At 46.3% G+C, this 12,261-nt stretch overlaps 1 protein-coding gene across 1 annotated transcript; it reads left to right on the plus strand.

The window, feature by feature from the left end:
- The first annotated feature begins 9,441 nt into the window (after positions 1–9,441).
- On the plus strand, positions 9,442–11,320 carry LOC101428303 (ly-6/neurotoxin-like protein 1). The gene is made up of 3 exons (XM_004461325.2): positions 9,442–9,569; positions 10,086–10,190; positions 10,662–11,320. Exons 1-3 carry the CDS (start codon positions 9,509–9,511, stop codon positions 10,880–10,882), a joined length of 387 nt encoding a protein of 128 aa, XP_004461382.1. The 5' UTR covers positions 9,442–9,508; the 3' UTR covers positions 10,883–11,320.
- The last annotated feature ends 941 nt before the right edge of the window (positions 11,321–12,261 follow it).

Here is a 12,261-nt window from a genome sequence, read left to right on the forward strand (position 1 = left end):
AGGTCCTGTTTACAAATAAATTGACACCCACAGGAGTATGGATTAAGATTAAGAGCATGTCTTTCACTGGGGAACATAATTCAATGTACCATGGAATGTGTAAAGGATATATACCTAGGAGTAGAAATGAGAAGTAGGGCTAAAAGAGGACGATTGATTGAAAAGGAACAGTCCCCACCTTCCCACTTTCCACTCCTACTAAAGTGAGAACACTCAGCAACCAGGAAATTACTGAGTCCTCCCTCCAGTCAGACCAACAAAGAAAACACTGTAGAAGATTCTTCTCCAAAGAAACAAAAATGGAATGTAGTAAAGGAAAACTAAGGAGCTCCCTTAGATATTTGAGCCCTAGAATAAAGCCCCTCTCATTTAGATATTTAACAGACTGCTCACACTAGCAAACCCCTAACCAGCTCACCCTGAAGTAAAGCCTCACAGCTTCACCAATGTACACGGAGCTCAGATAAAGTCAATATTCCTTTAGTCTTAAGAATGAGCAAAAAATAGAGAATACCCACACATTTTAAGGAAGGCTGCAACTCAATGAGAAAGATGCTCATAAAAACAAATGGATCTTTTAAAAAAATGTATTCTTTGTTAAAAAGAAACAAACAAAAAAAGCAAATGGAAAACATGACACCAGAGAAAAATAAGATAATTCACAATGCAGAGGAAAAAAAAAAATCCTAGTTCTAAATAACCTTAGAGAAATCCAAGGAAAGTTTACATTTATAAAACAAGAATAGACACTGTTTTTAAATGGCACAAGAAAGTGTTCTTAGAATTAAGTGAACCTCTTTCCTGTGGGTATGAACTTATTGTAGGTGAGACATTTTGAATAGATTACTTCAGTTCAGATCACTTTTGTGTCTTTTAAAGATTTTATTTATATCTCCCCACCCTCTCATTGTTTGTGCTCCCTATCTGTTTACTGTGTGCTCATCTTCCTTTTTTTTGGAGACACCAGGAACTGAACCCAGTACTTCAGCCACCTCTGCTCCATGCTTTGTTGTGTCTCTCACTGTGTTTTGTTTTTGTGTCTCTTGTTGCATCAGCTCACTGTCTTGCTCATCTTCTCTAGGAGGCACTGGGAAACAAACCCAGAACCTCCCATGTGGTAGGTAGGAGCTCAGTCATTTGAGCCACATCCACTTCCCCGGTTAAGATGCTTTGATTAGATCCCTTCAGTAGGGCATGGCCCATGGTGGGTCCTGATCCTGTTACTGGAGTCCTTTGTTAAATGGGATGAATATGGTGAGAAAAACCCAGAGGAGCAGAGAGAAGCCTTCAGAAGTTGAGAGAGGAAGCCATGGAAACCAGGAAGCTGAAGTGATCAGACCCAGAGGAGAAGGGAGACGCTGTCTTGTGCCTTCCCACTTGACAGAGGGTCCAGGATCAGGGGCAGCTGGTCTCTGGGGAGAGAGCATAAGCTGATGCCTTGATTTGGGTATTTTCATGGCCTCAGAATTATAAGCTTTTAAGCTAATAAACCCCCATTGTAAAAATTAACCAATTTCTGATATATTGCTTTTGGCAGCTTTTAGCAAACTAAAATATCTTCCTATAAAATATCTCATGGACAGATTGGCGAATTAGCACCCAAAGGGGTGCTGATTGAAAATACCAAAAATCCATTGGCTTTATAAAGGGTATTTATTTGGGATAGAAGCTAACAGTTACCAGGCCATAAAGAGGCCTACTCAAGGTACCATAAGAGGTACTTTCTCACCCAAAGTCCATTGCTACATGTTAACTCAAGATGGCGGGTAATATCTGTGAGGATTCAGCCTTCCTCCTTCCTCTTAAGGCTCCATGGTCCCAGCTTCTTCTGATCTCAGCTGTAGGCTGGGATAAGGCTAATCTCTCTTCCTGGGGCTTGTCTCTTTCTGGGCTCAGCTGCTCAGCTCTCTGCACAAGGCCAGCTGTGAACTATCAGGAGAATGGCTTTGTTCTCTCCCCAGGGCTCCAGCATTAAAAACTCAACTCTGTGTTTTCCTTCTCCATGTGTTTACTTCTGTGCGACAACCTGTTTTATCCCCCAAGGGGATGGGGACTCAGCCCCGCATGCCCTAATGATGTGGTCAAATAAAAGCCCTAATCTTGATTTCATAAAGAAAAAGTGAAACTTCTGAATCTAATACACTCTAATACACCCAGAGAAACAGATGCATTGATGCATTTACAAACACAATCCAATGTCTATTTTTGGAATTCATAAACAAGATCAATCTCTATAATTGGTAAGAAAGAAAACTTGGAGTTTGGAGAAATCTCTCAGAATGTATGATAAAAAGGAAAAGGGCACATATTATGTTAGAAAAGATAACCATTTGAGAGGAACCATTCAAGAGGTTCAAATCTGACTAATCATAGTTCCAGAAAGAGAGAACAGAGAAAATGGGGGTTATTGGAAAAAAAAAAAAAAAGGATAAAAGAGAATTTTCTGGTACTGAAGATGGTCATGACTCTTTCAACTGACAGGGTTGAACACCAACAAATAATAATTTAAAAAACTGACACATCTAGATATATCATCACAGAATTTTATACTATCGATGATGATAATAAAGAAATAACAGAAAATATTCCTGAGGAAAATGGTATATTGTCTAGAATTCCATATCCAGCAAACTATCAAATCATGTGTGTGAACAGAATATTGAATTTTCAGAATTTTCAGAATTTCCTTTCCCAAACACCATTCCTTTTTTTTTTTTTTTTGTAAATAATATGAGATTTTATAAGATTCTCTCATGAGTTCATGGGGATTGAAAAGTCCAAGTTCTGCAGGCAGGCTGCAAACCCGGGTCTCCAATGAAAGTTCAGTGAAGGTCCTTGATGAGTTTCCAGGAGAAGCTGGCTCTCCAAAGATGAGCTGGGAAATTCTATCTGAATGCTGAAATCACTTCCCTTTATAAGAGCAATCTTATTGGATAAAACATCACTATTGCTGATGGTCATCTCCCTGGTTGATCGTAGATGTTATCAGCTCTCTATGCAGTAAACTCACTGGTGACTAAAGCCCATAAATGTCCTTGTATTACAATTAGTCTAGTGCTTGCTTGACCAAATAACTGGGCACAATTACCTGGCATGTTGACGCATTAGCCTATCCCTTACAGTGTCTACCCTTGTCAACTTGGCAGCCATACACATTACCTTAAACCATTCTTAGTCTCTAAGTAAAAACAGTAATAGTTATTTATATATATATTATATATGTTTCTGCCCAAAAGTGTTCAATTCTCCTGTGTACAACTGGAAATGTATTAATTCCCTAGAGAATAGGAGCAAGTCCTTGGATAATAGTTACTCTTAAACTTGACATGCTTAAATATTATGACATGAAACTAATACAACTTGTTATAGAATAAGGGAAAAGGTTGGGAAGAAAACAAAGAAATTCATTTTATGTACATATACAATCATATTCATAATGAAACAAGGAAGAAAGCTTCATGACTACTAAAGTCCGCATTTCTGTAAATGGTTATGTGGTCCACGTTCATATTTATTACTACTTTCTTTCACTATCCAGTCCATATTCACATTACCCTCAGCAAGCACTTTAGCTGGCCATGGTTTTTTTCCTGGTTGGGTGACACAAACTTCCATTTCCTGAAGATTCTGGGCCATTGTTAGTCCTGCTTGGATTGAGTTGTTGCAGTTTTCCATTGATTGTAATCACAGGGCATGGTAGTATTAAGAGACACCATAGAGGATCTCCTATATTCCAGACAAACTCTTCTTTACCCTCATTATATAGATGTAATTCTATTTCCCCTTGATAGGATCAATCACCCCAGCCAGTAGAGTAATTCCCTTCTTTGCCTGTTGGTTCAGAAGTAAGAGGATCCCAAGGTGGCCAAGTGGCAGTTTTAACTTCCAGTTCAGTGGAACCAGTTGTGTTCCCAGATGGAAGCACTCCTCCTTTTGAAACTAAGACCTGAGAACATTCCTGTACATTTCCTTATGGTAAAACAGGATTAATCTCTTCAGGCAAGGTTGGAAAGCAGATTCCTCAGGGCAGGGTAGTGGTTGGGTGATGCATGCTGGAGTTGGGCTGATACCTGCCTCAGGACTGGGAAGAGGCCCAGACTGCAATGGGGCAAGCCAGAGGCTGGGCAGTGCAGGCTTTAGTTAGGCTAAGTCCTGCCTCTGGGCTGGAAGGAGGTCCAGACTCCCTGGGACTGTCTAGAGGCTGGGTGACTCAAAGTTGACAAAGTGTGGTCTCCAAAAGGCAGGCTATCGCAGGCTTATCTGGTAAAGTCTCAGCAGAACTTAGCATTCCAAATGTCCCCACCAATATGATCATCATACCATGTGTCTAAATCCCCATCCTCAGGGTTCCATTCATTTCCAATCAAAACCTTCACTTGAACTGCAATTACCCTGCTTGGTGGAGATTTTAGTCTCCTCTGTAACTCTGCTACTTGTACAATAAGATTTTGAGTCTGGTTCTTAGAACTCTCAAGCCTTTGGCTGCAGGAGACAAGATTTTCTTTCAGAGCACGTATAGAAACTTCACACCATTCATGTGGCATTTATGTTGCAATATTGAAGTCTTCAGCCCATCTTTTTCTTTTGTAACTGTATCCAGGGCATCTGGGAGGAGCCAGCAAACATCATTATACCACAAAACTTAGTTAAGGTGTTGAAAACACTCTCACCAGATCTTTTCCTCTTATAAGGGTGAAAGCAAGGGAATCCAGTAATGATACCTTGTGTATCTCCATTGCCAACTCACACCATGTTAGTGGCCTCTTCGTTATTGGAAAGGGAGTCATTAATACCCCTGAGTCCAATTAGAGTAGAAAGCCAATTGCAAAACTCCCAGAACCACCTCAAACACCCCATGTTTAAGATTCTGTTCCCTCCTTAAGAACCACTCCTGGTACCAAGCTGTATTAATTAGTGTTTTCTAGAGAACAGAATCAACAGGAGATATCTGTAAATAGTATGAGATTTTGTAAAATTCTCTCACATGACTGTGGGGATGCACAAGTCCAGGTTCCACAGGCAGGCTGCAAACTGGGGACTCCCATGAAAGTCCAATGAAGATTCTTGGTGGGTTTCCAGGAGAAGCTGGCTTTTCAAAGTAGAGCTGGGAAATTCTCCCAAACACCATTCCTTAAGAAGTTATAAGAAAGCAAACCAAGAAAGAGGAGGACAGGGAACCTGGGAGAGAGGAATTCCTACCCAGGAAAACTATGCAATAGCAATAATGAGCAATTATCCAAATCTTCCACAAACACTGAAGATTCTGGAAGGGAGATTTATAAAAAACAGGGAATTATGATTACCATCACATGAACCTGTGATTGTAGTAGTTAATGGTGTCTAAAACTGGGGGATCCATTCAGATAGGATGCCACAAACTTGTTTTGACAAGATTCTTCACAGTGGATCCAAGGGGAACAAAGCATAAAATGCAGGGTCTGCACTTCCTTCCAAGGCAAAGGCTGCTCTCTGATTTTCAACTCCTAGAATCAAGCTAGAGCAAATCCCTGGAAGACTCACCATGGGTTGCAGAATAGAACATAAACATATAAATATTACCCTGACAATATAAAAGTAAAAGTACCAAGTTGAGAGGGTGAAAGGAAAAGAATGATGGGTACTAATATCCTTATCCTTATTGTACACAATGTGTGGTCTAGAGATAATGTCTGTGTTTGATAGAAGAAATAGAGCCTGAGGCTTGGAGCTACTGATGGAATTTACAAGGAACAGAGGATATGATCCCACCATTTTGGTATCAGAAGAAGGCATGGATGGTGAAAATGAGAAAAATCCTTCTCCTCCATAATAAAAAGTCAGCATGCAAAGCCTAAGATGAAGTTTAATAAGCTTTTCATTGGCACATACGGAATAAACACTAGAAACCTGAAACAAGGCAGAAGTTAGGGCTGAATGCCTCAGAGAGAACTGAAAAAGATGGATATTTTCATTATAATCACTTTATACTATTTTGTTTTATAGCCATATACATCTATTACTTTGATTAAAAATAAAATTAAAAGAAGTCAATGCATTTAATTATCATCCTTACCAATTCCAAACCCTCATAAGTAGCTGTTTTAAGAAGATGAATTAAGACATAGGGCCAATAAGGTCCTATTTACTTTAAACACAGCAGGCATATTAAATCCTCTTGATTTTACATTTAATTGAATTGCTTTATTTTCCTGACCAACATATGTGTTTGTTAACATCTGGAAGAAGGCAAAGGACTTCGAGGATATGGGCTATTTGGAGATGAGGCATTAAATCAGCTCACCTAATGATAAGAGGTAAACCAGTTAAAATGAGCTGTGTCCTTAATTGACAGGAGATTTGGGTATGTGATGCATAAGGTGAAAGAATACACTCTGTTCTTGAAGAAGCAGACCTCTTAAGGACACTTGCTTCCAATGGAAGTAAAACTTAGTACGTTTTATGGCTTAATAAAAATGATTTTATAATGATTTGTAAGACATTTGGAAATCTTTACATGGGCATTTCAAAATTTAGGCTGGTTATCTCCATATTTAGAGAGAGAAAAATTGTATTAGCTAAGCCAAAAGACATGCAGCATTTCTAATCAAAGTTTATTTGCTTAGGAGCATTTCAAGTAAAGGCTAACATCTAATAACTTCAACTGGATTTAAACAAAATTCTGATTATCACCTCATAGCAATTATTGCATAGGAAGCAGTTATTTATTTCAAGGTGTAATAGGCAGAGTCTAAATATATTCTGCTACGAGCAGAAACTACAGTGCAAACAGGCAGCTGGTTTTCTAAGCATGCATGCTTATGTTTTGAATGTAACTATATGCAAATATCTCATCTTAAATATTTTATTTTTTTAAACAGTTTGCCAAGCAATAATCAATAAATAATTTAAAGCCTTCACAGGATCATTTCTCTCCTTTAATCTTCTATTATTTATAATTTGGCTCTCACCATCTTAGGTCCTTCTGAATACATAGCCTTGTTCTAATCTAAAATCTAGTCTAAACCATGCTTTATATTTTAAAAACTCACAAAATTGTTCTCTTGAATATTTGTTTACAAAACATTCTAGTTCGGAAATATCTTGGGAAGAATTCAAAGGGAAATACCATCCTCTCTCACCCTTTATTTCTTTTTTTCCGCCATTCTCCTTAATTTTCATGCATTATCTAATGGTCAGGAAAGGAACAAAACAGAGGAAAAATACCAGGCACTTGTGGGGCTGCCTGTTTTGTACTTACATCATCATGACTTGCAGAACCCATATTAGCTTCCTTGGAGAATTGTAAAGGAAATAAAAGGCACAGTTATTACATTTAAATCATAGTTTTATTTAATTCATGCATGAATATCTGACCTAATTCCAAAAGGATTTGAGGAGCCTCCTTACAACTGATATGGAGGACCCATTTCATTCTCACACTTCACTTTTCTACTCCACTCTCAGAAGCCATGCACTCCCTCTCAGCCATCGTAGTAAATTGCTGATAGGTGGACGCACTGGTCAGGGATGGCACTCTGAATATCGAGCAACCAGGAGGGCATGGGTGCCAACCATGCAGAGCAGGTCCCAGACCACTGCAGTGCACGCTGGTGTGAGCACCAGAGCAGCTAAGCGAGGGTGCATCAGCCAAATGTCAGCCCTGCACACGATGAGGTCCATGGGTTAGCACCGCATCTGGCACCCTCTAGAAATACAAAAGGGCATGGGGAATGTAAGAGTAAGAGAATGAGTGAAGTGCCTGGACGCACCCAGGAAGGCTTAAACCAGCCTTGGTCAGAGACAGGAGCCCTGGAGGAGGAGTGAAAGAGAAAGAGGGGAGAGATGGGGGATTTGGTGATCTTGAGGTTAAACCAGGTTCACTGTATGAGGAAACCAGATTCCCAAAGCTCTGCAGGAGCCCCTGAAATCAGAGCTTTTATAGATCACTTGGCCAAAGGAGCATGGGATGGTGCTGAAGATGAAAATGGTTCTTCAAGGCTCTTGGAGGTGAATTCCTTTTGGGGGGCTCCTGCAGAGCTTTGGGAATCTGGTATTAATTAATTAATCTGATTTTAATTAATCTGGTATTAATTTCTATTCTGTGTCCAGTTGTCCCACAGGCTCTAGTTCCCTTAATGCAGGGAGTGTGTCTGAACTAGCACAGTAGCCGTGAGAATGAAGAAGGGTGTGGTTAAAAGTGTATGGAGGGAAAGCAGTTGTGGCTTAAGCAGTTGGGCTCCTATCTACCATGTAGGTGGCCCAGGGTTCGATGCCCAGGGCCACCAGGTGAAGGCAAGCTGGCACATACAGATTGCTGCCCCGTGCAGGAGTGCTGCCCCATGCAGAAGAGCTGGCCAACACAGAGAGCTGGCAGAGCAAGACGACGCAAAAAAAAGAGAACAGAGGAGAGACAATAAGAGACATAGCAGAACAAGGAGCTGAGGTAGCACAAGAGAATAATCACCTCTCTCCCATTACAGAAGGTCCCAGGATCAACTCCTGGAGCTGGCTAATGAGAATACAAGCAGACACAGAAAAACACAAAGCAAATGGGCACAGAGCAGACAATGGAGGGAGGGAGGGAGGAGAAATAAAGAAATAAATCTTAAAATAAAACTGTATGGGGGCATCATGAGTTATTACCTTGAGTGCCTGAGAGGTGCGAGGGTCCAACCTACCTGCTGGCAGGTGTCTGGGATGCCAGGATGGGACCCAGCCAGTTTGGAGAGCTACAATGATAAGGTAAGTTTGAAATCATGGAACTTGGGGGTCTATGCTCCTGGAGCTCACAACGGAGCATATTCCTAACACTTGAGATGGTGGCTTTGTTGGAGATTGCCAAAGGAGAGTTTGTCAAGTGGAAAGAGAACAGATCCATGGGCAGCGTCATGTTTAAGGCATGAGGGCAGGAAGACGATCAACCAGAAATGGAGGAAATCTAGAAGTGAACACTGCCGTATGATTGAAGTGGGAAACAGAAGAAGTGGCCACTGGGAGGACAAGTGACAGGGAGCCCTAGTGCTCTTATCTAAGGGGACTTTGTCTCCACCAGAGGAGAGTACATGGAGACTCCTAGCCAGGGTACTGAGGTAAGACCCAGGTGCAGGAAGTACAAGTTCTACCCCAGTTTGATGAATCTACTGGACCAAATGATTGATCAGATGGCCAGTATGTTGGTATGAGGCACAGTTTGTCTTTGGCAGCAAATGAGACTTCCATGACCCGTGTTCTCTTGTCGCTAACAATAAAGAGAAAATTTCCTGACCCCTGCCCTCTTACCACTTACAGTTAAGACAGACTTTTCAAAGTGACACCTGCCCTCTTATCATCACTACCTGTAAAGATAGACTGAGATAAGCATCACCTGTGTTAAGAAGGAAGTTTCAGAGTGTAAACCAATTCTCAGATTAGTGTGAGTCATCCAGGCACACCCCAAGGACCCAGACCCTTGTGCCCAGAGGAGGAACAAAGAGTTGGCAGCTACATAAAGCCAGTCCCTGGCTCTCAGCTCTCCAGGAGAGGGGACACCATGGCTGGCACCAACATGAAGGCCCTGACCCTGCTGGCTGTGCTGCTGTGCTTGGAGGAAGGTGAGACCCCAGGGCTCCTCCCTGGTGGGGGCCTCAGGGGACCCAGGCTTGCGCTGCAGGGCTGAGGAAGGAGGTGGGACATGCTTTCCTGGCATGGGGTGATGCCGTGTGGTTCACAGGTGTGTGCCCATGTTGGGCTGACACGGGGCCGGGTGCTGAGGGCTTGGCCGTCCTTCTCCCTCGCTCTCCCCCATGCCTATCGCGTGTTCTCGAGTTCACTCTTCCTGCTCCTCACTTTTGCCCACCCTATTCCTCCTCCTGGGACCTCTCCCACCCACTGGCCCGTGGGGTGCTTCCTGGCTTCCTGGCCCTCTCTATCCTCTCCCTCCTTCCCTGGACACCCGTGCTCCTAAGTCCTACACCCAGTTCTCTCCTGGGGCTCTGGGTCCTGGGTCCTGGTCCCAGCCTCCTCGCCCAGACCTCAGAGAGAGGCCTGGCTCCCTTCCCTGCCACAGGCAGTCCCCGCCCACATGACCAGCAACTCACTGCCCGGCTTCTGTGCTTCTCTCGCTCCAGCCTGGGCCATCAACTGCCATAACTGCATGACCCTGGATGGCAACACCTGTCAAAATAAAACAAATTGCCCACCCACTGCCACAGCCTGCTTTTCACATACAGCAAGTAAGTCCTCTTCCCTGCCACTCCCAGGCTGTGGTACTCCTGGAGGCAGAGGTGGGGAGTGGGCCTGAGACTGAGGTCAGGGAAGCACGAGGACGGCAGGGGCAGCACGGAGGAGGGCGGGGAGGAGAAAGGAAGCTGCCAAGGGTCAGGGTATCCAGGTGGCACGCTGGACGGTGGGTGCAGAGGCGGGGCAGTGGGCGGGTCTTCTCTACCTGAGGCTTCCGTGAGAAAGAGTCCCCGGGGGCGGGGGCCTCCTTGTCACTCAAATACACCTGATAGCGTCAGCCAGACCCCAACCCCAACCAGAGCCCTCCACCCTGGCTGCACCAACTCTCCTCAACCTCGAGTCCAGCCTGAGCACCCTCAGCCCAGCAATGTCCCCCCTCTCTGGGGACTGTGGGTCAGTGGACTCAAGTCAGGGGGAGGCCAGAGCAGACCCCACAGCCTCTGCATATCTCTTCCATGTAACAGGTGATAAAATCAATGGCAAGGTGCAGACAATAAAGAACTGTACATCTTCCTGCGACAGTTTCCCTACTGTGCAAACCAGACAAACCTTCCAAGAAGCCTCTTATTACTGCTGCAGCACTGACCTGTGCAACGGGGCCTGGGCCCAGGGGCCAAGGGCCACCACCGTGGGCCTCATGCTTGTGGCCAGTGTCCTGACCACCCTCCTGGGCGCCTCTGTATGAACCAGCGGGAGGCGTGGTGTGGAGATGGGCCAGGAGGTGCGGCTCCCGGGAGCACCCAGCACCTGCCCCCGCCGAGCCAGGTGCCTGTGGAAGGCCTTGGAGCTGGAGCAGGGGGAGGCAGAGGCGGGCAGGGCTGCCAGCTCCCCGGGGGCCCCACCGCAGAAGCTCCTCCCGCTCAGCGAGTCCCCCAGGGCTGCAGATCCGCCCCCCAGATGCCCTGGGGACTGTGCTTCCTCCACGTGCCCTCCACACCCCCTTTATGCCCTCAGTGTCCAGACCTGCAACTCTTCTCCTTCCTCTGCCCAGTTTATTTCCTCTGGGCAGCCCTTAGCCCGAGACTGGCCGGGCAGGAGTCAGAAGCAGGAGAGCAAGCCGGGGCCAGGCTCCCTTCTTCTCTCGGGGGCTCCCCCAGGGCAGTTTCCTGAATAAACCACATGCCCGTGAGTCCTGTCTCAGGTCCCTTCTGGAGAACAGCCCCTCGTGGCCTGCAGCCCGGGCTGCGCGCTCTCCTGGGAGCTCAAGGGGGGTCTGCGGAACTGGGGTGGTGGGAGCAGCCGTTCATCCGGGTGGACAGCGCCCCTGGAGGAGGACAGCGCCAAGAGGGCGAGGACTTCCCGCCAGGGCGCTGCGCCTCTTGGCGTCCTCCTCCCTCCTTAGGAAATGGGAGGAAACCCATTGTTGTTTCTGCCGCAGCTTCCTGGGGACCTTGGAAAAGACACTGGACAAGGCTGGCCACCTGCGGGCACAGCCTCCACTGTGTTGGGGCAAGACGGGGTGGCGGCTTGGAGGTCAGGGCTGCTCCCCACGGGCCGCGGAGGGAGGCGGGGCCCTGCCAAGAGGCTTTCCTCCTCGCTAGGGAGAAGCAATAGCCCAACCTCTGCTCGTTGCGTCCCAACCAGCCCTGCGCCTTTGGCCCCATCGCTCCTCTCCCTTACGTGGACGAGGACACAGGTTTCTGGGGTCCTACCCCGCACAGCGCCGTGCAGGGACCTGGAGCGGCCAGCGGGCCCCTGGGAGGATGGACGCGGGACCTCTGGTGACGCTGCGCCGCACAGGAAGGGGCCGAAGCAGGCTGGCCCCGCGCCGGCCCGCAGTGACCGCGGCTCCTCTGTGCCTCCGGTCCCCCACGTCTGGGCGCTGCGGAGTTCAGCCCAGGCCACCAAGGGGACCCGCCTCTGGCCAGATGCGCACTGGGAGCACCGCTGCGCCGGGGCTAAGGTGGCCCCAGGCCCTCTGCACACCCTCGTGTCCAGAGTCCAGCAGGAGAAGAGGAGTCCCCGCTGCGGGAGGGCAGTTACGTCTTGGCAGCTGCCTTTACGCGAAGGGCGGGGAGGGACGCAGGGCAAACCCAGCGCCGCGCGGTCTCGCCTTGGCGTCCC

The sequence above is a fragment of the Dasypus novemcinctus genome, chromosome 14 (genome assembly GCF_030445035.2).
Source record: "Dasypus novemcinctus isolate mDasNov1 chromosome 14, mDasNov1.1.hap2, whole genome shotgun sequence".
NCBI classification, from domain to species: domain Eukaryota; kingdom Metazoa; phylum Chordata; class Mammalia; order Cingulata; family Dasypodidae; genus Dasypus; species Dasypus novemcinctus.